A 27531-nucleotide genomic window follows, 5' to 3' on the forward strand; every position below is an offset into this window, starting at 1 on the left:
CAGAATTATTTTAAATCTGTTCTTCTGTATCAGTCAGTATGTTGGTCTACTTCATGTTGTCAGACAGGTTCTACATGCAACAAAAATATAATTTTTGATAAAACTTCTCAAACCCACTCGGCCCCGTGTGGAAAAGGTCATTTGGAGGTTTCTGTTTCTCTAACCATATCCAGGTCTGATTACTGCTGAATCTTCAGGATTACAATCTCACTTTCAACGAAAATATAAACGCAACACTTTGTGTTTTGCTCCCATTTTTTATAAGATCCTTAACTTTTCCACATAAACGATATAACCATTTCCTTCAAATGTTGTTCACAAACCAGCCTAAATCTGTGATAGTGAGCTATTCTCCTTTGCTGAGATAATCCATCCGACCTCACAGGTGTTTATATCAAGATGCTGATTAGAGACCATGATTAGTGCACAGGTGTGCCTTAGACTGCCCACAATAAAAGGTCACACTGTCAGAAACCGTCTCAGAGAAGCTCATCTGCAGGCTTGTCCTCCTCATCGGGGTCTCCACCTGAGCCCAGTTCACCGTCGTAACCAACTTGAGTGGGCAGATGCTCACATTCACTGGTTTCCGGGACGTTGGCGAGTCCTTCTCTCTACGGATTAATCAGGGTTTACAATGTTCAGGGTTGATGGCGGACAGCATGTGTGGCATCGTGTTTGTGAGCGGTTTTCTAATGTCAATGTTATGGATCAAGCGGCGCATGGTGAAGGTGAGGTTATGGTATGTGCAGGCATCTGTTATGGACCAAGAACACAGGTGCATTTTATTGGTGGAATCGGAATGCACAGAGATACCGTGACAAGATTCTGAGGTCCATTTTTATGCCACACATCCAAGAAAATCCCCTCATGTTGCAGCAGCATAATGCACAGCTCCATGTTGCAAGGATCTGTACACAATTCTTGGAAGCTGAAAACATCCCAGTTCTTGCATTGCCAGCATACTAACTGGACATGTCACCCATTGAGCATGTTTGGGATGCTCTGGATCGGCGTATACAACAGCGTGCACCAGTTCCTGCCAATATGAAGCAACTTCACACAGCCATTGAAAAGTGGACCAACATTACACAGGCCACAACAGAGGATGTGTTACTCTGCGTGAGGAAAATGGTGGTCACAACAGATACTGACTGGTTTTCAGAGTGGCCTTTTATTGTGGGCAGTCTAAGGCACACCTGTGCACTAATCATGGTGTCTAATCAACATCTTGATACGGAACACCTGTGAGATGGTATGAATTGCTCACTATCACGGATTTAAGCTGGTTTGTCAGCAATATTTGAGGGAAATGGTTATATTGTGTATTTGGAAAAAGTTTTAGATCTTTGAGTTCCTCTCATAAAAAATGGGAGCAAAACCAAAAGTGTTGCGTTTATATTTTAGTTGAGTATATTAGAGCGAGTTTGTAATCCTGAAGGTTCAGCAGTAATGGTTAGTGTAACAGAAACCTCCAAATTACCTTTTCGACATGGAGCCAAGTGGGTTTGAGAAGTTTTCCATTTCCTTTTATAAAAAGCATCATTGTTTAAAACTGTATTTACTTTTATTTCAAACATGACCGCTGTAAGAACTCCAGGGTAATAAGAGCCGGGTCAAAATAATGTGGTGAAAGAGATGAAAGATGGAAAATAATATCAGAAGACATCAGAACGTGTTTGACATCAGAGCCATTCAAATGTGCCAAAGAAAACCCATGAAGAAGTTTGTAAGGGGGGGTAATTAGTCTTTAATAGCGCTGTAAATAGAAATTCTAAGATTATCAGTGATGAGTTATTTTATACCTTTAGGAGAAAGACATCAAAGGAGGCAGTGCTGCACAAATATCTACTAGGATCGCTGTGCTTGATTTGGATTTCAGAGAGAAATCCTTCGGCGTTATCCAGCTCCCAGGTGTTGATGGACAGAGGGCAAGCTGCCCTGCAATGCAACCAACCGGCCACAAGGAGGGACTGCTACGAGTGAATCGCCACAGCAGGTACATGTTGCAGGATCAACACACACGAAAGGAGGAGCATGACTGATGAAAGAGTCAGCCGTGGGAGTGCTAGTAAACAGGTGGCAGATGAAGCAGAATCCAAGAGAGGGACGGGAAGGGGAGAGGAAAGACGAAAGAGAGGAACAGCATAATTCGATACGAGAGGGCCGAGAGGGATGAGAGAGGTGGCCAAGAACCAGGGCTCATTTAGATATGATTGCTGAGAGCCTCCAACGTACACTTACGCCTGTCCAAACATTTATCTTGCCACGCGACCCCACACAAATATTCAGTTAAGAAAAACATATAAGGAAACAGCACTGAGGACACAGGAGTGATTAACTTTATAACCTTTATTTGAAAGAAAAACTTGTTTTGCAGCAGAAGATTTAATGCATAACACTGACTTCCAAAGCGTACAAATAAAAAAAAAACACCACAATGGTAAAAAAATAAACAATGAAATAAAAACAACATTGGCACTAAAGGTGCAAAACATCCATCAAGAGTGCAGCAAACCTTCATAAATGCAATAAACTGCACACAGGGAGCAGCAAACAGCATTGTTATTCACAGGGTCCATCATACCATAATATGCCCAGCAGTCCCTCGGGTCGGTACGATGCGTAAAAGTCTTTCAAATAAATTACTCTTTTACTGCTATAGCTTTGTATTAAACTAATAAAAGGGGATAAATCTGTGCATTTATTTAGAGAGGGACTAATCCTTCATTAAAAAAAAAAATTCATACTTTTTATGGTTTCTTTTTTCAGAGGAAACATCAAAAGCTGCTAAATGTATGGTAATAAAGATGATTTCAGTTCAACTTTTAATTGCACTGCAAAAATTGAAGTAAGTCAATTTACTTTAAAATAAGTTACCAGTAATTTATTCTTTATTTGAGCAAGTGAGAGAGAGCCTGCCAATGGAATAATTTACATTTAAAGTAAGAAAAAACAACACCAGTCTCTTATTTCAAGGCCATAATCTCTAATTATCTTATTTTAAGGGGATGACACTCCAATCATCTTCTTTACCTACTAAACTGAGGGTAAATACGCTTAATTTAATAAATTCTTATATTCTAAATAATTTCTTTGATTGTTTTTACAGCGTAGCTTCTCACAAACAGGTCTGGCAATAAATAAAACGATTACAGAAAGTTTCACTCTCAGATCATACCACTGGAGTAAAATCTGAATTTATCATAAAGCTTTTTAACTACTTCATAACAATGGAGGCAGGGGGTATAACACTGCAGGTTATCTTTCAGCATGCTGAAGCAAACTAAAATGCCAGATCATTCATCAGTAACTAACAGTTTAATAATGACAAGCAGGAGCCGCTGAGCTATATTAATGGCAGCGGCTAGCTAACACTTCATTAGGCCGGCCAAGGGACGCTCCTGCAGCTGCACCTTCCCACTCGCCGCCATTGTGACACAATTACTGCTTCATGCAACTCACCTCAGCTGATCAGAGGACTGCAGCGGGGATCATCTTTCCCCTACAGCTTAATGAGGCAGGCTGGGCCTGAGGGTCCGCTTACATACTGTATGACATCTAATATCATCATAAAGGGGGGACTACTATTAATAGGGCTAAAGGTGCGTTTGGCTTTTTGCTTGAACCAGATCAGGCGTGCGTTTCCCCCTGATTTTTTTTTTTCCTGTTTTGTCACCCGGAGTGAGTTTGTTGGTTTTTGAGCACAGGTCTTCATGTTCGGTGGGTTTCAGATGGCGGTGGCGAAGAGAAAGATCTGGATGAGCGGTACGACCTTCAGGGTTGAAAGGTCAGCGAGGACGGCCTGCAAATTAGACAACTACCTATCAATACGGGACATAACCAAGAAAAAAAAAAGAAAGAAAAATGATATCCATATTGAACAGGACACCAGGATGATCCAAGATTCCCACCCTGTCCTTTTGGGATCACTTTAAGGGGGGGATTAAATTTAGGGACACGATCATGTTTAGAAAGAGGGTTTAAAATTTCAGCACTGGGCCTGCGGTGCTAAATATAAAATAAGGAGCGGTGTGTTATGATACCTTCTCTTAAGTAGGGAAGGTGGGAAATTTTGCAAGCAAATAGTGCCCCCTGGAACTACTGGCCTCCATATCATGCTGTCCCTTAACCCCCCGCCCCCCGTCGTAAGGGTAGGGAGAAAGGATGAGGGGTCACATGAACTGGATTCAGGGTTATGCTAACAATGTAAGGCTACATTAGCAATGACTAAAACATAAACATAAAGGTCCTTCTAAGCATGCACTGGGGCATGGAGTTAGAGGAACTAATTATTTTAAGGCTATTTGTAGCTTTTTTTGGACGTATGTGATGGGAATAGACTCCAGATTCCAAAGAAATCTGCAGACACAACCTAAAGTGAGACAGACGTACCTCTGCTGAGGCCAGCGACGTCACCTCCATCAGGTTCTCAGCACGGAAGGCAAACACAGCTGCTGCAAGAACTGTGGAGGCGACGGACAGAGAGCAGAATAGAGGAAAAGGCGTGAGATAATAAGGTTAAAGACAGGAAGGATGGAGAGCAGCATCCGATAAGAGTTCAGGATTAACTTACCTGCAACGACCTCCATTGAGTCATAGCCCAGGATTCGATCCCAAAGAAGGAGCAGCTGATCAGTGGAAAGGTAACCAGAAAAGGCGCGGACCATCCACTTAAAGGCAATACGCAACCTTAGACCAGGATATGAAATCTTTAGTGAGCAATAAATCTCTTTGAGACTTTTATGCCTCTGATTAAATCCACTACAGCTTGAATCAGACAGAAGATTGCAATTTTAGCTGTTAACACTAGATGGCAGCAGCACATAAAGAGCTTGTGGCACTTCAGCGTGTTTGAGAGTTTTAAACAGAACAACAACAGAATTTAGCATGTTGTTAAATATAAACAGGAATCATTTTTCTAGACTAAAATCAGGGGGTGCATTTGTGTTGAAAAGAGTTTTTAATTGCAGTTGCAGCTACAGATCATTTAGGGTAACTCGCTTCCAACTTTGCAATTCTATTGACAGATTTTTGTTTACTTTTGTTACAAAATGGCTCAAGCTCAGACAAGTTTTAAAGCCTCGATGAAAACTGTTGACTGGATTCCTGCCTCGACCTTGATTTGACTCTGTTTCCCCACCGCCTTTCCCCCACTACGTTTCTCTGCATATGCAGTGTTTACACTGATGACAGATAGGTAATTATAAATATTAGGAAATAAATGGGACTAAACCAAATGCATCACCTTTTAATAAGAGTATTGTTCACTTTTCTTCCACTTCACAATTTGTACTGGTCTTTCACATACAATACCAACAGAGATGTGTGGCTGTAGTCTGACAAAATGTGAAGGATATGAACGGCATTGAGACAGTAACGTACAGTGAGGAAAATAAGTATCTGAACACCCTGCTATTTTGCAAGTTCTCCCACTTAGAAATCATGGAGGGGTCTGAAATTGTCATTTTAGGTGCATGTACACCGGGAGAGACAATAAAAAAAATAAAAAAAAATCTAGAAAACACAATGTAGGATTTTTATCTAATTATTTTTATGATACAGCTGCAAATAAGTATTTAAACACCTGAGAAAATCTATGCTAATATTTGGTACAGTAGTCTTTGTTTGCAATTCCAGAGGTTCTAATATTTCCTGTTTTTCATCATGTTTGCACACACTGCAGGAGGGATTTTGGCCCACTCCTCCACATTGATTTTCTTGCAAAAACTTGCAAAATAGAAGGGTGTTTAAATACTTATTTTCCTCACTGTATGTTCATGTCATAAAAGAACAGTTTAAACTCACGGCTGGGCGCCGATCAGTCGAAGGTGGTAAAAGAGCTGAGGCAGGTGGGTTTGGAGGAGACGCTCAAACTGCAGGCAGAGGGACACTATACCCTGCAGCAGAAGCACAACAATATGGCGTGTAAGCAGTCGCTAGGGGAGAGAAGAAGCAATTAGGAGTTGATATTTAACTAATAACCAACATAAAAACGTACTGAGTGAGAGGAGGAGATGGAGTGCAGCCTAAAAAAGTAGCGAATATACATTTCCCGGAAGACGCTGTATAGTTTGGACGGCTCGTTGTACAGGAAACACAAGGGGGCCACTGAAAAAGCATCCACAGGTTAGATCCTCTCTATTCAGTTCACACTGAATAAAACCATTAAAAGGTAGCGGATCATGCAACTCACCGTACATAGAAAAGCCATGGAAGGGGATAACACCTGAGAAAATCAAAATGTAAACAACGCATTTTCTCTCCGTTTAAAAAAATCAGAAACAATCTGTAAACATTAGCTCACCGTTTGGAGGGTAAACAACAGCATATTCTCCATCTCCCACTTTCCCTTCAAGGAAGACCAAACATGGCAGTGTTAATCTTAATCTGGAGGATGTTATCTGTTCTGGTGATTAAAACGCATCTCACCATGTAGGTAGGATTTAGGAGGAGTGGCGCTGTTGTACTTGAAATGCTCCAGAACTGCCGTGTCTCGAGAGAAACACAACAGAACCTGGAAGCAAACAAAAGATCAGAGCGTATAAGGATGGATGGGACTTCAAGAGGAAAGAATTATTCAATCCATCCCTATAAGACTCAAAAAATGAGGTTTCTTTTACTGCAGTCACATAGGCTCTTTTATACACTTCTCTGTAAATATGTACAAATGTGTCAAAATGTGCTGTAATTTAGAAAATATATTATTACAGTTAGGTCTAGGAGTGTGGTTTTGATCAGGAAGAATCTTATTTTAGTGATCTATAAATGGAACAACAGAGAGGAGAAGGATTTTATTAAATGTAAAAAGGGCCTGCCATAGCCCACTTCATATAAACTTATGCATTAACTCAAGCAACAATCTTCTCCTTCGCCATATTCCTCTTCTTTGTAGCTGTGGTGCTGTTTCTCTCTTTTAAACAATTCCTATTTTTTATTTTATATTTTTGCATTTCTACATTAAAATATCTAGTTCCAGTGGGGTAAAATAGACACTTCTTGTTGCTTGCTGTCATGGTGACTCGTCGAATCGGTGCTACACTGATAATGGCTTTTCATACTTGTTGCACATGCGCTTAACTCTGAGTGGACCTAGTTAAAAATTGATCGGACTAATTGATAGTAGCTGCTGTGAAACTGAACAATCAGAGTTCCAGATTTTAGGCTAAATTAATTCAAATTTGAATCTGAATTTGTCAAACCTGCTTCATGAAACCCATCCCTGTACATCCCAAGTTGAAAATAATGTAATCTGCAACATTAAGTCGGAAAAATAGCAAAAATAAAATTAGAAAAAAACTAAAATATGAAAAAGTAGAAAAATATACTATAAACAGCAAAATAATTTCCAAAATCTTTTCTGATTCAAAAGATGTTTTAAAGTTTTGTATCTGGATGAATTTCCATTTAATAAATGTGTTATTTGCACTGATCAAATTAAATCCATCGTACATTAATCCCATAATCCTCTCTGATCCTCTGTTTAGCTTCAGGATTGAGATGCTTAAATAAAAACACTGATTTCGTGTTTGGTGAACCTTTCTGAGCAGATTTGGCCTTAAAACCAAACTACTTATTTCACTTTAAGTGGTTTCACTTTAATTACTATTATCACAGCCTTCAGAACAGGACCACAGCATCACATATCCACCACCATGCATAACGATGAGACCAGGGCGTTTTCTCAAGATGCCGTTCTAAGGAACGAGGTGCAACAATAACTTCCTAAATAATCAGGATTAGAATCCATCTGATTTTATTACAATGTTTTTATTCAGCAGTTATTATTTTTGTTATGTGATAATTTTGTAATCCAGATGCCGCAAAAACATTGAGAGCTAAGATGTAATACTCAGAAGTATTTATGCAGCCACCAAGGATTCATGCTTTTAAAGGCTCCCTCTGGACCCAAGCAGGATGAGCAGAGCATCGGGTGGAGAAGGGTTTTAATGGAAATAGTCGGTTAAGTGGAAAATATCTTCAAAAAATTGCAGGAGGAAATTAGTTTTCGTTTAGTTCAAAAGCTCATCACATGTTCTGGTGGTTTCCAGATTGATATTAACTGAGAGATTTTCCGCTATGATTACTGCAACATATACACTTCCTGTCTTTAGAAGATGATAAAAACAGGCTCTAAAGATACATTCAGTTTAAATAGATCACCAGTTCAGCCCTAGCTGATAACATAACAACAACCATTCCACCTTATTATTTCTAATATCACAGACAGCCGGGTTAGACTGTGGGAAATGCTGTTAAGTTTCTAACTTTTTTTTGTTTTCAAAGTGTGTCTAAGATCTGAGAGAAACCTATTCAAATACACCTAAAGAAACATCCCTGCAAAAAACAACAACACGTCTTCTCTGGGATGTAACCGTTCTAGGAAAGCGCCCTCTTGGTTTTCTTAGGAACCCTCCCTGCTTTCTTCTGTCATCTCTGAACCAACTTCTTGACATGAAGTGGATTCTTTCACTGCTTATTGAGTCTGCCATTAGTCAATATTGACTAGGATGCAGGAGCAGGGTCTTGGATAAACCACCCTGCACTCATTGGTTTGTCACCGAGGAGCAGGACAAACAGGCAGCTGCTGAAGGAACCCGTTTACCGAGAGCAGAAACACGTTTATCAGACGTACGTCAAAGACAGATAAAGTGGCGACTAACAGAGAGGGTATTAATGGCTGGTTGGAGAGTATAACAGCAGATAAAATCCACTGCTGTCACACAGGAGGGATAAACATTAAGGGTGGCCAAACTGGAAGATGATTTACGACAGGCGGAGAAAAAGAAATAAAAAAGTTGTTAATGGATAAACAAAAGAAAAAAATCTGTAATAAGGTTAGAAACTGATGATTCAACCCAAGTTGAGGCTTAATGAGGTAGAATGACTGGTTATTAAAGGAAAGAGAGCTGACCTGATAGAGGAAGTCCTCAAATACAAAGTAGTAGTCATCGTTGCTGGCGGTGAGTTTAACGTCCTATTAAAGGCAGAGGATTTTGATATCAGTATATCAACACAGTGGAAATCTAGATAAATACATCTTTGCTGTAACATTCATCCTGTATCTTAGCACTGAAAAACACATTTTATGTAAAGGGACATGCAAGTTGAAAAATAATAAAGACCACAACGCTTCTCTTTCAGGATCTTCCTCTTTAGGATTTATTTTGCTTCCTGAATCTTGATTTTTGTCATGTTTTAAAATAATCTTCTCTAACTCTTTTAAATTGAGGACATATTATGTCTATGTCCCTCTGAGGGCGACCGCTCAGATTTCAAGTCAAATTTAGACATCCCAAAAATGTTATTTTCTTCTGATAAACGCTGGGACTTACTGTGACGTTGGGGAAAAATGCATCTGTATCTGTTGAGAAGACGATTTTAGGACAAATATTTGGAATTTGCTCCACCTTGGTTGAAAAAAAGGAGATGAAAAAAACAAAAAACCCTAGTTCCATCTAAAGAAAAAATAAAGTCCCCTAAATGATGCTGCCACTACAATGTAAGCTCTGTTTGGCTTCTGATCCAAGTTTTTTTTTTAAGTTAAAGTTTGGTTTCTTAGTAGTTCAGCTGATCAACACACTATAAGGTGTGTGGAATATTTAATCCAGGAAGCCTCACTGATTAGTTTCCAAACTACTTTAAAGTCGATGCTTTCTCCTGTTCAGTGATATCCAGTAAGTATTCAGCCCCCATGAACTTTTCAAAACTTCGCCATATTTTCAGGCTTCAGACCAAAAAATTGAAAACTGTAGATTTTTGTGAAGAATCAACATGTGGGGCCCGATCATGAAGTGCAACAACATTTATTGGATATTATGGATACAATGAGATGAATTTTATTCACCAGATATGGATACAAAAAAACTGAAAAATTGGGTGTGTAAAATTATTGAGCCGTTTCAGTTAATACTTTGTAGCGCCACCTTTTGCTGTGCATACAGCTGCAAGTCATTTGGGGTTTGTCTCTATCCGTTTTGCACTTTGAGAGTCAAATTCTCTTCCCCATCCTTCCTGCAAAACAGTTGGAGTTCAGTGAGGTTGGATGGAGAGCGTTTGTGAACAGCAGTTTACAGTTCTTTCCACAGATTCTTGATTAGATTCAGACCTGGACTCAGACCTGGCCATTCTAATACCTGGATGTGTTTATTAAAGAACCATTCTATTGTAGATTTAGCTTCATGTTTCGGATCATTGTCTTGTTGGAAGATAAATTTCCGTCCCTCTCAGGTATTTTGCAGATTTCAACAGTTCTTCTTCCAGAATGGTCCTGTATTTGGCTCCATCCATCTTCACATCAATTTTATCCATCTTCCCTTTCCCTGCTGAAAAAAATGCAAGCCCAAACCATGATGCTGCCACCACCATGTTGGATAGAGGGAATGGTGCGTTCAAGGTGATGAGTTGTGTTGCTTTTACGCCAAACATGTTTTTCATTGTTGCCAAAAATTTTAATTTTTGGTTTCATCTGAGCAGAGCATCTTCTGTGTCTCCCAGGCGGCTTATGGAAAAAATTAAACAAGACCTTTTAATGAATATCTTTAAGAGATGTCTTTCTTCCATAAATATGAGATTTGTACAATATATGACTGATTGTTGTCCAATGGACAGTCTCCCACCTCAGCTGGAGATCTCTGCAGTCCATCCAGAGTGATCATGGGCCTCTTGGCTGCATCTCTGATCAGTCTTATCTTTATTTAGAAGGACAGCCGGGTCTTCATAGATTCGCAGAGGTCTGATACTCCTTCCGTTTTAATATTGTCACTCACACAGCGCTCCTTTGAAGTTTGGGAAATCTTTTTGCATCCAAATCCAGCTTTAAACTTCTCCACAGCAGTATCTCTGCTGCACCCGCCTGGTGTGTTCCTTGTTCTTTACGATGCTCTCTGCACTAAACAAACCTCTGAGATTATCCCGGAACAGGTGCATTTATACATAGACTTGATTTCTCACATCAGATCATCATCAGTTATTTAGGTCAACATTGGATCATTCAGAGATCCTCACTGAACTTCTGGAGAGTTTGCTGCACTTCAATCAAAACAGCCAATTACTTTAGCACGTCCCACTCTTCAGTTTTTAATTTGTTAAAAGAGTTTAAAATATCTAATACGTTTATTTCCACTTCATGAATGTGTCCCGCTTGTTGTGGATTATTCACAAAAAATACAATTTTAGATCTTTATCTTAGAACCTAGAAATGTGGCTATAGGTTGAAAAGTTCAAGGGGGCTGAATACTTTTGCAAGGTCCCTGTATATCTATATACATATACACACTGTATGTCTCTGTCCTTTGTAACTTCTATGAAAATTACTGCTGTGCGTTAAGTATGCGTGTATAAGTCAAATTATGGAGGGGAAAAGGGAGTTATGTAATATTTATGATGCTGTGATGGTTTTCCTTCACAGAAATCTGGCATTTCAACAGATGTGTGTACATTTTTAGGCTCCAACCTAAACTCTGAGAATTTATACACATATACAGCTGTACGTTAACATGTAGGGCCGCGAGGAGAACTCGGACGAATGTGTTCGTAGAAAGAAAAAGCTTAATTCCCTACAGATAATGAGCGCCGACAGCTCACCTTGTAGATGAGGTTATCCACCAGCAGGTCGTGTTGGATCACTCCGGCTCTGAGCTGCTCATAATGCATGACGTCCTGAAAGGGTAAAGATTCAGCACCATTTAATAAACTGAACAAAAATCAACAACTTTGTGAGCTTTTTTTATTTTAGAGATAAAATACTCACACTTTGAGTGTAGTATTTGTAAAAAAGAAGAAACAGAACCTCTCACTTCCTTCATAGACACTATTAAATTACATCCTCCCAATAACTGTGATGACAGCCCAGTTAAATCCGAGCGCATGCTTCATCTCCAAGTGTCTCCGGTTTTAGACAGGTTTTCATTAATGAGCCAAAGGGGGCGATAAAAATGTCAGAGGTGACATTCTCTGAGCATCTTGACAATGATCAGCGCTCCGGTTGGAAGAGGGGAAGAAGAAGAAGAAGAAGATGGCGACAGGACACTGAATCAACCAGGACTAGTTATGTGGAGCCTAAAGAACAGAACCTGCTAGTAAAACGGGAACTCCATCAGTTTTGGCTTCATAGTTACCTCTCAGATATTCCCCTTCCTCATTGATGTTAATAAAAGCAGATAATATTTTCAACTTGGTAATCCTTTTTTCATTTTACTACTGCTGGAGAGATGTATGCCTAGACTGGATTAGAAACAGACATCCTGGTTAGATAAGCTGAGTTTATAAAGTTAAATATGTTTGGAAATAAATACCTGAAACAGTTGGTACTTTGAAATGTAATTTAGCTGAGTGAATATGCTTTAAATTTATTGAACTGAACGGCTTACATCTTTTAAGAGTTATTTATTTAAATCAATGCAAAAATATTAACCATAGTACAGAAGTTATGCTGTGCAATAAGCAGACATTTTAACTTTGTCATTAACGCAACTTAAGAAAAGCCTAAACAGGAGGCAAACTCTCAGTGAACTCATCTTGCATTTTATAGAGTTTAATGTGATGCGCATCACTGTAACAGGATCGATTGTTTTCAGTCTGCATGCTTTTATCCAGCCTCTGTCTACTTTTAGACTAGTTAAAGGCTGATTATAATATTTTAGAGAAAACTTTCTTTTGCATCCCCGCTAAACGTATTTTCTTATTTTAAAAAAAGCACATATTCAATAGTTCTTTCAGATTTACGATGTAAAAAGATGGTTTATAGTGCTGTGTAATTATTATTTTGATAATTTACTGCACATTTGTAAAATCCTGCTTTAGTGTCTAAAACTCGGTTTGGCGCCCCCCTCAGGTTTGCTATTGACTTAGCTGGGATATGACCTCACCATGGAGGACAGCTGCTCTCTGCAGACTCACTATTCTTCCTACAAACTGTAGTTAAATTAGAGACAAACAATAAGTTAAAGGATTTCCTTATCATAGAAAAATGTAATAAATCATGATTTTCTTCAAAAATAAAAGTATATACAACATACTAAATGTATTATAATTAGATAAAAGTATTCTGCATTATCTCTCCAGTCTAGTTTGATGTCTAGCTGTTGGAAAAAAAACATTAATTTAAAGAGAAAAATTATTGTTTAAAAAAAAAGGAGTTTAGGACAAAATTAGTCTGAATAGTCTATGTAATTAGTCTTAAGTAATGACTTGCCGTTAATTTTGTGGCAACGACTGTGGCAAATAAGGCGGAGAAAAATCCACCGTCTCGTGCGTCGACTTTGTCGCATTACTAACAATATCGCGGTTGCTCTGCTCTCCATGTTTGTGTCTCTGGACGCACCATCAATAAGAGCAGAGACTGCCTTACTTTAAGCAACCTTAAATGGTTGCTATGGAGATTAGGTTATTCACTTACGGCACAGTTTGCAGCAGCTCTTTAACAGTGAGAGTTGGAGGTTATTTTGCCTCCCTTATATTACTGCCCTATAGCAACAGGAGGTCAAGAGCTGCAGCTTAAAAGGTCTTAGAAGCTATTATAAACTTAAAAAGGTCAAATTTTTATTAATTGAATCTCCCTTTGGGATTAATAAAGTTCTTTGAATTATATTGAATAAAGCGTATGATTTTTTTTGAGTATGTCAATTTATGTGATATTATTTCTTAATTTTCCTGTCTGTTCTTTTCCATAATTTTTCTTTTTTCTTGAATCTAAGTTTGCATTATTCTTTTTTTTAAAGGTTATGTTTCTAAAATAAAAACTGCAGGTATTTCGATAGTTTAACCCCTCTGTGTGTGACAATAAGGCCTTTTGGGACACATGGAGCAACATCTCTCCTTAATATGCCTCAAAGTGTTTGTCCTCCGATGTTCTCCAGAACTTCTCAGTCACCTTATCGAATCATCCCTCTGATCTTGAGCAATATTTTCCAAACCGGGCCTCCATAGATAATAGTGGACCGGGGAATTTTGCCACACAGGCAGATGAGCAGGACTGTTTGGGCTAACCTAACTAAAGAATTTGATTATCCTAACAACTGAACACACAGGACAAGCTGGGACCAGCTTAAATAAACACCACGGCAGCAAACACACAGATTGTGTCGAGTTTATCGGTCAGTCGGTGTTACGTGTGTTGGTTTTAAAGTATCCTGTGAAGGAGAAGCAGAGTAGAAGCATTTGAAGTAGGGAGGAGGAAGAAGCAGCTGAAAAGAATTGGAGTGAACAGCTTGGGAAGTGGTGCAGCTGTGCAAATGAGCCGTGAAGTAAGCATCTGCTGCCGTACCTGCGGCTGGTTGGTGGAGTTCAGGATGAGGGCCCAGAGGTCTGCCCGGAGCCCGGTGGGACAGCCCCGCCTGCTGTACTGCTGTGCTGCTGCGCTGTCCTGTTCCACCACAACTGAACAGTAAACATTTGAAAATGACTCCCAGCATGGGTGGGTGTATATTTTTATCAGGTATCACTCTTTACATAAAACAAATCAGTACATTGCAGCGCTGTGAAAAGATTTTTCTTATATCTCTTAAAACATTTCACATTTATTTTTCCACATGTTCAAATGTTTCTTTACCTGAAACTCTTCTTTATAGAACATTTATCTGCATTTACAGCAGATTCTCCGCTGGCTTTCTGCCTAGACGTTCAATTAAGCCACTCTAAAACATGAAGATCCTTTGATATAATCCAGTCTACTGCAGTCTGGATGTGTTTAGGTTTGTTGTCTTGCTGGAAGACAAATCTCCGCTTTTATTCCAATATTGCCCTGTGATAAGCTTCATGCATCTAACTTGGTCCCCTTCTCCTGCTAAAACAAATAATTCCCATAGCATGATTCTGTCACCACTATGTTTTACTTAGAGAGTGCATGGTTTGCACAACTGTCTTGTGTCTGGCATATTGATTATAATGTAAAATGTTAGTCCTGTCTGAGAAAATCCTCTTCATCCAATCTTTGTCTGCAGTTTGTAGCAAATAGAAAGTCTGACATTCTGGTGTTTAGTGTGACAAAAAAAATCTTAAAAGATAAAAAAAGAAAAGAAAAAAATGGGTTTGAATACTTTTTCATGCAGCTGTAGGTTTATAAACATGGCTATGATCAAGCTCCACCACATTTGAACGTTTAGCTTGGTCTCATCACTGGATTCACACAAACTCCACCATCTGTGTGTTTAATGAGGACATAACATGGTTGGCGTTAACCCAGGGTTACTTTCTAATACTGTCACAGCGTAACAACAGTATCACTTTAAAGTAAAGCTCACGTTCATTCTGCCTCCAGTGCTCTAGGACAGCGCATATGACAAAACAGGCATCTGCAGATTTTAAATCAAGCTTGCAGGCTTAGCATTTAACATGCTACAGAAGGATAAACAGCAGAAGTCATGATGCAAACCGTGCCAAAATAGTAAATGTTGCACAACTTCCTAAATCTCTTTATGCACATTTTAATAACTCCTCCGCGTGTCCACTCTTAACCTAAATCTTTGTTGTGACAGTTACCCAAAATACACGGCCCTCAGCTTAAGGTGCTGGCCAGTTATAGCATAAACCAACACGCTCCTCACCCCCTAAATTTCCTGGTTGACTGCATTTAACACTTGGCCTGGAAAGGAATGGAGGCCGCAGCCCGAAGCCAAACAAAGCAGACAGTGGCTGAAATAGAGGAGCCTGTGTGTGGCCTTTGTATGAAGGAAGGAAGGAAGGAAGGAAGGAAGGAAGGAAGGAAGGAAGGAAGGAAGGAAGGAAGGAAGGAAGGAAGGAAGGAAGGAAGGAAGGAAGGAAGGAAGGAAGGAAGGAAGGATATAATGGAAAAAGGAAGGAAGGAAGGAAATAATGAAAAAAGGAAGGAAGGAAGGAAGGAAGGAAGGAAATAATGAAAAAAGGAAGGAAGGAAGGAAGGAAGGAAGGAAGGAAGGAAGGAAATAATGAAAAAAGGAAGGAAGGAAATAATGAAAAAAGGAAGGAAGGAAATAATGAAAAAAGGAAAGAAGGAAATACTGAAAAAAGGAAGGAAGGAAATACTGAAAAAAGGAAGGAAGGAAGGAAGGAAGGAAGGAAGGAAGGAAGGAAGGAAGGAAGGAAGGAAGGAAGGAAGGAAGGAAGGAAGGAAGGAAGGAAGGAAGGAAGGAAGGAAGGAAGGAAGGAAGGAAGGAAGGAAGGAAGGAAGGAAGGAAGGAAGGAAGGAAGGAAGGAAGGAAGGAAGGACTGGAAATACACCAATGTAAAATTGTAATGGAAATAGGAAGAGTAGGAGGAAGGGAGAAGGATACAAGAAAGGGAAGGAGAAAGGATACAAGGATGAAAGTAAAGAGACAAATGAAGGATGGAGGAAATGAGGCCAATAACATTCAGGCAATGATAAAGACACTGATTTCATTCGCTCTGATATTCATCTCCAATACTAAAACAGATCAGAGCAAACAATGAAATCACATCCAAACTTTTCTGTGAGCTGTTGGAAACAAACCCAAACACTTTCCAGATCACTTTAAACTCCAACTTAATTTTATTAACACTAACTAACAACCATAAATCAGAGCTTCAACAATGAAAAAAGGATTAAACACACACTCACACATTCGTCACTAACCTTTTTTGCCGATCTGAACATAGTCGTTTTCAAACAGGTCTGCCAGCAAAGAGGAAAGAGAAAGCAGAACAGAGCTGTCAGCATTGTTATCGGTCTGCTTTACAAACACTGACAGCACAGTCCGCTCTATTTAAGGCATGAACGATACACTGGAACAATGTCAATATCATGGAGGACTTCATGGAGATACAGGCTGAGAAGTCCCAGACGACCAACAGAGCAGAACTAGCTGATATACAGCCAGTGGGTTTACAGATGGGCGTGCCAATCTATTCAATGGATAAACACCAGTATTTAATCACAACAAGAAGGATCTCTGCACCTGCTTTTTATAAGCTACTGCCTGATAACTGGGAAAGCCTGACCGCTGTAAGAAGTGTTTGTTCGCAGTAGATCATGAACCTCCTTCTGATCTCCGTAGTTACCTGGATGGACGTGGCCATGGTCGTCAATCCCCAACTGGCCGGAGTTCAGGTTCAGCTCTGAGTAAGCCTGTCTCTATAACAGGGAAAAAACACAACAGATCCCTGTATTGTTTACATTGATCCTGTCAAAATTAACATTCTTCCAGAGGTTCTACATTTAGTTCATTTTGGGGCTTTTATCCCCAAATTCCACCATTCTCTCCCACATTTCATTTTGAAAAATAAAAGCCACCTAGAATCTAAACTGCATTTAGAGAAACTGGAGTGCCACTGCTTAGACTGTCTTATTAATACTGGGCAGCAGACATTCCTTCTTCATCCTACTGGACATGATGCAGACAGAGTGATAGTGTTCCTTCCTGGGTGGCCGCCAACCTGCTTAAGGAATTTGTTAGGACAGTAAGGGAGGTAAAATAAAACAAAACAAATCCCTTTCTCTTATTGTTAGTCTCTATAAGGATTCTGGTCACATCCTAAATAGTCGTCTTCTTTGAGAAATTGTTGAAAGGAACCATTTTGCCTCTAAAGAACATTCGTTACGACACTTTTTTATCTTCAATTTTGATTTTAAAAAAAGCTTAATCTCTGCTGCATTCCTCAGCCGTATGTCATGACCTTGACCAGTCTCTGATTGGATGTCATGATGTAAAACAAAAGTTCAGATTTTTCAACTCAAGCCCCATTTGCTGAGCATCCATCGCTATAAACGCCAGCGTTGGCCAAGTTACTTAGTTAATGTAAAATATTTTATATTAATTAATCAAGTTAACTTTGTTAAAAAGTAATATGTTTCTTTATATTATTACCGTCAGTTTAATTTCATCACAATAAACATTTTGGACAAGTCATTACCAAATGAAGGTTCACAATGATTTGTCATAATAGCTGAATCACAAAAATATAACGATATAGAATAACTAAACAACAAAAATCGTTCCATGGCATGACGCAAACTCTCCTTCTATGCCTCATTAATTAGCTCCTGATTAAAGTGCAACCAGACAAGGTTTGACAAAAAGTCACATTTCTATTAAAAGAAACATGACAGTAGTTTATACTGTTTCACTATTACCTTAATATTAATATTAAAATTTATTATTGCGAGTATAGCCACTTGCCATCTTATTCTAATGATTTAAAACTATTATTTCTCTTCAAAGGTTTTAAGACTTTCCTATTCTAAGTTTTAAAACCTTCTTCTATTGCTCCTTTGATTGCAGGAGTTTTCCTGGTCAGTGAGCCCCAGGGCAGCTGTGGCTACCATGTAGCTTGCCACCATCAGAGTGTGTATATAGAAGTACAGGCCATTTACCATTCTTCTTTTTCTAACATTTTAAAATCCCCCTTTTCTAAGTTTTAAAACATTCTTCTTCTAATGTTTCAAAACAGTCTTCTTTTTCTTCTAAGGTTTTAAAACAGTTTTTTCTAATGTTTGAAAGCCGTCCTCTTCTACTAATGCTTCTGTAGTTTTTAACCAGTCTTCTCTTGATATAAAAAAAAGTGTCATAAAAAAACTGCCTTCTTCTCTGTATTTAGGCAGCTTTTTTTCGAAACCGACAGTTCGCATAAAAAAAATAATGTTCTGTTTATATTTAGTTACTTTAACATACTATTTCCATGTCCTTTCGTGCTAACTTGAACAACTGTGTTAATGTAACTAAATATGATGGAGTAGATGCCATGAAAACTTATATTATCTTTTTTAATTTAATTTGCATATATTACGGTAGTGTGTTGCTTTTGTACCATCAGTGGTAATCGCCATAATCGTTCCTGTTGCATCGCTTTGCATCGCCGCACTCCTGATTGCATCTCTTGTTAACATAACATGTTAATCACAATAGTTTCTTAAAACTGGAGAAGAAAAAATACTTTATCAAAGGATGGTCCCTAGTTTTAAAGAAGTCATCATCACAAACCATTTTTACTATTGCTATCTTCATCTTTTCTGGATTTAAACTCATTGGTAGTCGTTATGTTTTGCATTGCAGATTAAAATCTGATTTGAATGGGCTTCGACGTATAAAAAACACAATTTTTCCAGTAAAAATGACAGCATACTATTGTACACTGGAACCTGTTTTTAAATTGAGCTGTTGTTAGCATAATGGATGATCTGTCATGCCGCGGGCCTGCTTCTCTGCCACAAGCATCACAGGCTGTTACAGTGTTCATGACGCCATAAACTCTTAGGGCCGGATCTATCAAAGGTTTGCGTGTATTAAAACGTGAGCTATTTCACTGCGCACGCTAAAAAATGTACAAACTGATCTATCAACAGCGTGCTAAAAGCATTTGGTCTTTAAAACGTGCTAAATAGCGCCTCTTATCCATTTAGTACTTTTTCTGCAATGAATATGCAATATGGGGCGTTTACACGCAAAAGTGCGTCTTGTGGGAGGAGAACATGTAAATATATTAATTTAGCACTCGCAAAGTGATTTATCAAACCTGAAAGCAATTTTGCTAACGGTATCTGACTCTATATTTAACACGTTTCAAAAGAAGGTGCAAATGGTCTGTATGCGTAATTGCGCACACATGGCAGCGGTTATTGTCGCAAGAAGGAGACATCAAAATAAAGCAAGGAGACACAGAGAACGCATTTTTTCACTCCGTGTGAATATTTTTGGAATGAAGGAGGAAACGATCATCAAAACCTATCGTTTATCCAGCATTGCCATTTTGGAGCTGCAATTCCAGTGATTTGCTCCTCACAGAGCGTCAGCTGTACTTGTTCCTCAATGCTGGTCAGAGGCATCTCATCTACTGTGCCCCCTCCTGCTTTGTTCGCAGATGTTTTGTTATATGCCAGTTTTTCTTTGATTCGCCTTCTAATATCCTGGTATCTTCTTTTTACTTCATCCACTGTTCGCAAGGTTTCACCAACAGCGTTTACTTTATTACAGGTTTGTTCACATATAGCGTTCCTCTGTGTGACACACTTTTTTGCTGTAGTTCACTTAAATGTTTGTTGGCTTCATCCACCAATACCTCCATTTCCATGGGGTCGAATTTCCTTTTGCGCTTTCTGCTGTCCAAACTCGCCATGCCGCAAACCACCAAACGCGCAAAACCATCATTTAAATAGGGCGTCTCCAACAGTTTTGCACCTGCCACCAGTTACGCAATCGCTCTTGTTAAATCACCCGCAAACCATGGTCCAGCCCCTCGCGCAAAATTCCAGTTTGCGAGCGCAAATTACTGCACGCAAAATTGGATCTTGATAAATCCGGCCCTTACTGTATCACATAAACAAGAGAGCTGCGTAGATCCCTACCAACTGTGGGATGTCCCGGACGTTGAGGGGAACCTGAATGAGGCCCCAGTGGCTCCGGGCGCTGACGTCCTCACAGCTGCCATGGTTGGAGTTGCGCAAACTTATCAACACCTAAATTGGACAACAAGTAAAAGACATAAAAGAGCTGAAATGTCACTTTTCAAATGAGGATGAGGGAAATAAAGCAAACAAGGAAGGCGATTACCTCCAGGAAGTCTTTCAGGGCGTATACGGGCCTGAAGCGACTCAAGTCTGCAACAGAAGCAGAAACAACCACTGTGACGCTCTCTACCTGGTGCATGATGTGAATGAAGGTGCAGCGCAGGTCAGAGGAAGAGGTCTGGACAGCTTCTATACTGACAGTCCGAAATGTTTACAGTCAGAGGACGGCAAGTCTTAAATGTTATCCTACATCCCTGAGCTGTGATATCGCTGTAAGGACTAGAGATCGGCCTGTTCCCTGGAAATGTGCCGGCTTCGAGCAACCGGGAGATAGAAAAGAGCTCATAAATCCTACATTTATCAACAAAGCAAAGTGCCTTCCAGAGGAACTCGCAGCCTTTGAACCTACTGCCACATTTTGTCACGTAACTCAACAGATTCAGCTGGATTGAATAACCCATAAGAAGAGTGGCAAGAAGTGGATACAAGAAAATCACAGGAACATTAGTAATGAGTTAGCATGTTAGTTGTTTAACGATAAAGATGAACTATATGAAGTGTGGACGTCATTCAGCTATGATTTAAAGCTCTAAAAACTGATGCTGGTCCTAAGCTGCATAAAAAAAATAAAAGCAGAAACATTCTCATTAGAGACAAGCTTCTATAAAAGCTTTGGCTGGATAAATATAGCTCAAAGAGGAAAACACTGAAGTGGTAGATCTGATGCAGAGACATGGCATGTTGTTAAGTTGATGTTAAATGCGCCAGCACTCGCACACACATCAACACCAATCAGTCACAGCAGGCAGATGGGTCTTGGGGCCAAACCCCTGGGTAGTGTCTGCAGACCTGCTTCGTCGGTGCCCATCTCGTTCCACTTGTCGGTGAGCTCCTTCTGCTCGGCTGCAGGCCTCTGTGGGAGACAGGAGGCTCTTTAACAAACAAAACACCATACAGCCTGGCTACGCCGCATCGTTCCTTTTAGTCGTAAATACAGCTGTGTGCATGCAGAGTTATACGGAGATAAAACACAACAGCCTTGGTTACCATCTTGTAAAAATAAATACAGCGTTATGACAGCTTTTCCATAGGAGTCTCTGTCGTTTAGCTGCATTAGCTGTTGAAGGACCATGCTTCCTCCTACCTTACGGGCCAGAGGCACTCCAAGCTCTGTGCTCATGCTGTTCAGGCTTTTGAGGACGCGTTTCTCCCAGCTGGCCTGTGTACACACACACATGCAGTTGGCTTCAGTCATCACTATCATGTCAGTGACGTGGAAAACGAGGTTAACATCTCGCAGAGTTGGCAGGCGAAAACAAGCGGAGTCAAACAGCTACGGAGGAAGATGGAGATAAGCGGAGGCGTACTGACCTGAGCTTTACGCATGTAGGCCAGCGGCTCTTTGAGTTGCTCTGGAGGAGCTGTGGGATGGCTTAGAGGCAGCTGGCTAGAATAAATGAAGGAGGATGTAAAGATGTCATCAAGCGTCCCAGAAAGACTGACGGCTTTGATAAACTGATGCTAATGAGATGAGACTTTAGAAACTGAATGAATTCATCGAAAAAGAGATTCAAAAACAAAGGTCTGTCAGCTTTAAGGCAAATAGATGCACCACGTTTTTTTCAAAACCTGCTCAAGGTAAACGGAATGACTCAAGGACCAAGTCAAATAAACACCTAAAAGGATGGATGCAGTTCACTATATGATGTAAGAGTGACAGAAAGTAGCGTCTGACGAGAAAGAAGGAACAGTTTTAAATTTGCTTCACATTTGCTCTTAATCTTTCATTTTTACTGTAACAGACTTAAGTTTTCAACATTAGATAAAGGTTGTTTGTCCATTCCTCTATGCAGCTAGAGGCTGGTAGAAAACCCAAACATTTTACTGAAAAGAAACACTACTTTAGGGCTGAAGCAATTAATTGTGATTAATTGATTATTGAAATAATCATCAACTAATTTAGTAATCAATTAATCATTAAATGGAGTATAGAGACGGTAAAACATGCCTTTAGCTGACAGAGCGACCAACATAAGGCAGTAAGTATACCAAGATTTGAAAAAATAAATATATAAACATTTTGCATTTAAGATAAAAATACATTTAGTTTCTCAGTGTGCTCTATCCAGAACTCCTCAAGTGGAAATGTTTCAGTTTCACCTGGTTAAATTTAGCAGAAAATCTTCTTTAAGGAATCATTTCATATCCAATTATAAATCGATTAATCAAAAAAAAAAAAAAATAAATAAACGTTAGTTGCAGCTCTACACTACTTTCACATTTTTTACTTAAGTAAAAGTAGGAATCGACTCAAGAGTTCTTGGTAAAATGGCTACTCAAGTACTCAGTAACTGTAATCTTATTTAGAGTTTATTTCTAAAATCTAAATTGCTAAAATACCATGATTTAATAGAATACCAAATTGCAGTTTTCATGTTCAAAGTAAGACATAGCCTATTGCCTGGGAATATACAAAAGATGTTCTCTGAAAGCAAGGGAGGGTACGATTTAAGGGGAAGGGGAAATTTTAAGATTAATAGACGTAGAACAACAAAGAAAAGATTGTTTATCAATTTGCGGAGTTAAATTGTGGAACAAACTAAATGAAAACCTAAAGCAATGCCCAAACATATTCCTTTTCAAAAAAAATGTACAAAGAAATTATTTTCAAAAGGTATAGAGAAGCCTTGTAGAAAGTTTTGTTTGTGTTTTTTGTTTTGTTTATTTATATATATGTATGAAGGTAAATGTTTATACATATTTATGTATGTATATGGATATATATAGCAACATAATTATTACATAAGTTTTACTTCTTCCTACCCCTTTTCGCACATGTACTAGAGGTATATTAACTCAGGAAAGAAGGGTACCTTGTTTGTTGTTTTTCTCTCCAATGTTTTTAAACATTGTTTTATTGTTTTTTTTTTTCTTTTTCTCTTGCATGTTTGAAATAAAGAATCCAATCCAATCCAGTTTAAAATGATTAAAGCAGGCTGAGTTATGAGCAAATTCTGGTATTTCAAAGAATATAATAAAATAAAATTCATAAATTTAAATATAAAAAATAGCAACTTTGGGTAGAAAAACACATTTCCAATTTGGTTTTGAATTCATAAACATATAAAACGAATCTTTACAGTACAGATAACATATAAATGTGAGGAAAGGATGAAGAACGTCCAGCTAGAACATCTAATATTAACTGTAATTTCTGAATACTCATAGTGGGCAGAGTAGCCAGAAATCTTACTCGAGTAATATTAGGATTAGTTATAGTCTCACAAGAATATTACTTAATAAAAAGTAAAATGTAAGGAAGAGCACAACTACACCTAAAAACTTTATTTTCCCCTAAAATTTACTGAAGTAAACGTAACTGAATATTGTAACTACTTCAATTTGATTCATTTTTTTTTAAGTTATTGCTCACCTCTGTATGCAGCTCTGTTGATTTCAGTCAGATTAAATGGAAATCATTTCTGACCATCCAATAGTAATTCAATCAGAAACTTTAACAGCTGCTTTACTTCTTCCAGTCATTAATGGCTGAAGGGCTCTAATGTTCTGCAGCTAACCTCTGAGGTTGAACCACATAAAGGGGAAAATATGAGGGAAGCTTGTTGCACGGCTGACTACAGATTAGAGTCATATTTTCAGATTTAGATTTGCAAACACATTCGAAAATGATTTGTTTGCAATGCTATTTATGAAGCCATATGGCCTGAAATTACGAGTAAAACCTATACATTAAAAAGTAGATATTCTGTTTTCCTCCTCATTCAAATAAAGAATGAAATGTTCATTGATTTTAATATGAAGAAGTTTGGGCACCCCTATTATTCTTAATTCTTTTTATTTTAAATATTTGGTTGTTTGCAACAGGTATATCAGTTTGATATATCTAACCCAGAAGTGGCAGGCCAAGAAAAATATCAGAGAGGCAGAGAAGAAGAATTGTGAGACAACCCACAGACCACCTCCAAAGACCTGCAGCATCATCTTGCTGCAGATGGTGTCACTGTGCATCATTCAACAATTCAGCGCACTTTGCACCAGGAGAGGCTGTATGGGCGAGTGATGTGACAGAAGCCTTTTCTGCAAGCACACCACAAACAGAATCGCTTGAGGTATGCAAAAGCACATTTGGACATTGCAGTTTCATTTTGGAATAAGGTCCTGTGGACTGATGAAACAAAGATTAAGTTGATTGGTCATAAAAAAAAAGGTGATATGCATGGTGGCAAAAAAAAAACACAGCGTTCCAAGAAAAACACTTGCGGCCCACTGAAGAATTAGGTAGAGGTTCCATCGAGCTTTAGGGCTGCGTTGCCAATGCTGGCACTGGGAATATTATTAAAGTTGAGGGTTTCATGGATTCCTCTCAATATCAGAAGATTCTTAAGAATGTTCAATAATCAGTTAAGAAGTTGAAGTTACGTCAGTGATGGATATTTCAGCAAGACAATGATCCAAAACACCTCTCCAAAGCTACTCAGGCATTCCTGCAGAGGAACAATCACAATGTTCTGGAATGGCCATCCCCTTATTATTATGGAACATCTGTGGGATGATTTGAAGCAGAATGATCATGCTACTGTGTCCATGAGTTATTAGATATATCAAACTGAAATAGCTCTTGCAAACACCCAAATATTTAGAAATAAAAATAATTAAGATTAATAGGGGTGCCCAAACTTTTTTATATGACAGTGGATCAAAACAACACACAACAGAAAAGGTAATGGAAACTCTGGCTAAAAGATGGGAATAACATGAACTGAGATAGAGCTATTTGGATGGAGAAAAAGTCACATGTTATTGTTTGACCCCTAACCTCTAACCCTAACCTGGCAGGTGAAAATAAGGGTTTATAGTAAACAAACAAGCTTACGAGTGGATTTCACACAAAGCTCCATGACTGTGGATGAGAACCTGAACTAGGGCTGGGTAAAAAAATAGATTTAATCGATTTTGAATGGATTCCTTTACATTTTTGCTAAATCGATGTGTAGGGAATGAGATCGATTAGTTTTATAGTGAGGTTTGTGACGTTCACATTCAAATGAGCAGGAGGCGTGTGCAAATGCTGACCTAAGTAACAAACCGCTTAGCAAGCCATTCAAAAGGAAGTCTGATGTCTGGAACCATTTTGGATTTGAAACAGCTAAAGATAATGTGCTGAATATGTGACATTAAGGTGACTTCTCACTACATTGATAATGAATGGTTTCATTCAAGATTACTTTAAGCCAGACAGCTGCAAATATAGCCTATAGGTTGACTGCAGACATTAACAAATGGGGGCTGACCAGCAAACACTTTTCACTTTTGACAAACAGGTTTGCGCATTTAAGTCAACTTTGTCCACATCTCAAGTTTAAACTGTCTGATTTACAAGTTTGCAAAAAATTAATAAATGAGTGTTTTGAAACACAGTTGAACCACTTTCATTATTGTAAAAACAGATCGAATCGAAATGAATCGATTTAGAACTGTATGAATCAAAAATGGGATCAATTCAGGACTTTGGCGAAAATACCCAGCCCTAATCTGAACGCAACCTTTAACCTAAAAAAAATATTAAAATGTTTAATTGTTTAATAACCCTATTATAAAATAAATGTAACTTACACATGCAGCTCTCTGTAAACAGCATTCTGTAGCCTTTTCTCCCAACCTAAATACAAAACGATGAGAGCAGCATTAGCACACAGGAATCTTTATCCTTCTTTCTCATGTATGGAAGGTGTTTACCTCTAGAAAAAACTCTTCTCACCTGATTTTTTCAGAAAACTGCGCACGTCTTCCTTCAGCGACTCCAATTTTATCTCAGATCGACGTAAACAGTCCTAAAAAATAACGTGTTATTGGATAAGTGAAGTTGAAGAATAAAGAGAAAAGTTGCTTATCATGGAGAACTGTCAGAAACAAGCAGCAGCAGCTAGCTGCGCATCATTTTAGCCGCATGCTAACCGACTCACTTTAGCTTGTCTCTCTATCTGAGAGTGTAAATGGCTTCCTTTGAGCCGCTGGACGATGGGAGCGATGCTCAGAGTTAACTCGCTACTTTCTTCCATCCCCGCTTTCTACTGGAGCCCCTCACACGGCCCGCTTTCATCAGGCGCTGCGGCTAAACTCTCAGCATCCTTCAGAACAGCAGCTGCAGAGGTTACTTAGCAACCAAGGTCGGTGCGCAGGAAACAAGCACCTGATACTTTGGTTCCGACCAAAGTGATAACTCTCTCTGTAAATTGCCTCATATAACCGCCACAGGTTCTCAGAAAATACAGTAAAAATTCAGAAGTTATTTGAATTTTTGACATTCCATAAAAATGTGTTGAATATATTTTTACAGAATCTTTAAACTTGCATTTATTCCATATGTTTGTTTGTTTTTGTTTTGTTTTTTGTTTTTTTAGAACATTCCTGAAAGGTTCAGGGAAGGTAAATTTAAAGTATTTCTTTAATCCCTTTCTATGCTTCTACTTACTATTACTTTTTTTACTTTTATTTAATTACTTTTTATTTTATTTATTTTTTCTTTTGCTCAAACCACTGGTGATTGTTCACTGTAAATTGTATTTTCTCTCTGTATTATAAAATATTTCTAATAAAGTTTATAAAAAAAAAAAATTCAGGGGAGGTTCTGGCATGTTAGATAGAAAATACAATCAGCACATTAAGAAAATCTTTTTTTTTTTTTTAAATCTACTGATATTTTCCAAAAATGACAACAAATATGTATTTAATGAATGTTCTCTTAAAACACTCTGGAAGGGTATATATCATGGAAGTTGCCTGTCACCATAGCAAATTTTGGTGGATGATAAATTATCATCCACCAAAATAATAAACGATAATATTCTATTTTGGATTAACTCTCCAGATGTCAGGTTCAACTTTCAAACCAAAGCATTAATCTGGTTTGCCATCCTCAGTCATTAGCAGGGGTGGAGCTAGATGGGGGGCCAGGGGTGGCCATGGCCACCCTTAGCCAATCATTGTCCACCCCTATCATGTTTTCCCTCTAATACAGATGGTGGCAGCAGTAATACTCTCAAGTGGAATATTCAAAACATTACATTTTTTTTTTT

General features: G+C 38.6%; 1 protein-coding gene across 1 annotated transcript; it reads right to left on the bottom strand.

The window, feature by feature from the left end:
* Positions 1-3591: 3591 nt before the first annotated feature.
* tbc1d19 (TBC1 domain family, member 19) lies at positions 3592-26624 on the bottom strand. The gene is made up of 21 exons (XM_038270428.1): positions 26419-26624; positions 26214-26286; positions 26069-26114; positions 21806-21881; positions 21579-21653; positions 21284-21347; positions 20478-20524; positions 20273-20383; positions 16993-17065; positions 16568-16606; positions 14264-14376; positions 11584-11658; positions 8912-8974; positions 6430-6514; positions 6305-6349; positions 6194-6226; positions 5999-6108; positions 5806-5897; positions 4574-4689; positions 4393-4463; positions 3592-3802 (listed from the first exon to the last, which is right to left on the bottom strand). The coding sequence occupies exons 1-21, from the start codon at positions 26512-26514 to the stop codon at positions 3728-3730; spliced, it is 1578 nt and encodes a 525-aa protein (XP_038126356.1). The 5' UTR covers positions 26515-26624; the 3' UTR covers positions 3592-3727.
* Between the last annotated feature and the right edge of the window lie 907 nt (positions 26625-27531).

This window comes from Cyprinodon tularosa, unplaced genomic scaffold (assembly GCF_016077235.1).
Source record: "Cyprinodon tularosa strain WSP-4 unplaced genomic scaffold, ASM1607723v1 ctg76, whole genome shotgun sequence".
NCBI lineage: Eukaryota > Metazoa > Chordata > Actinopteri > Cyprinodontiformes > Cyprinodontidae > Cyprinodon > Cyprinodon tularosa.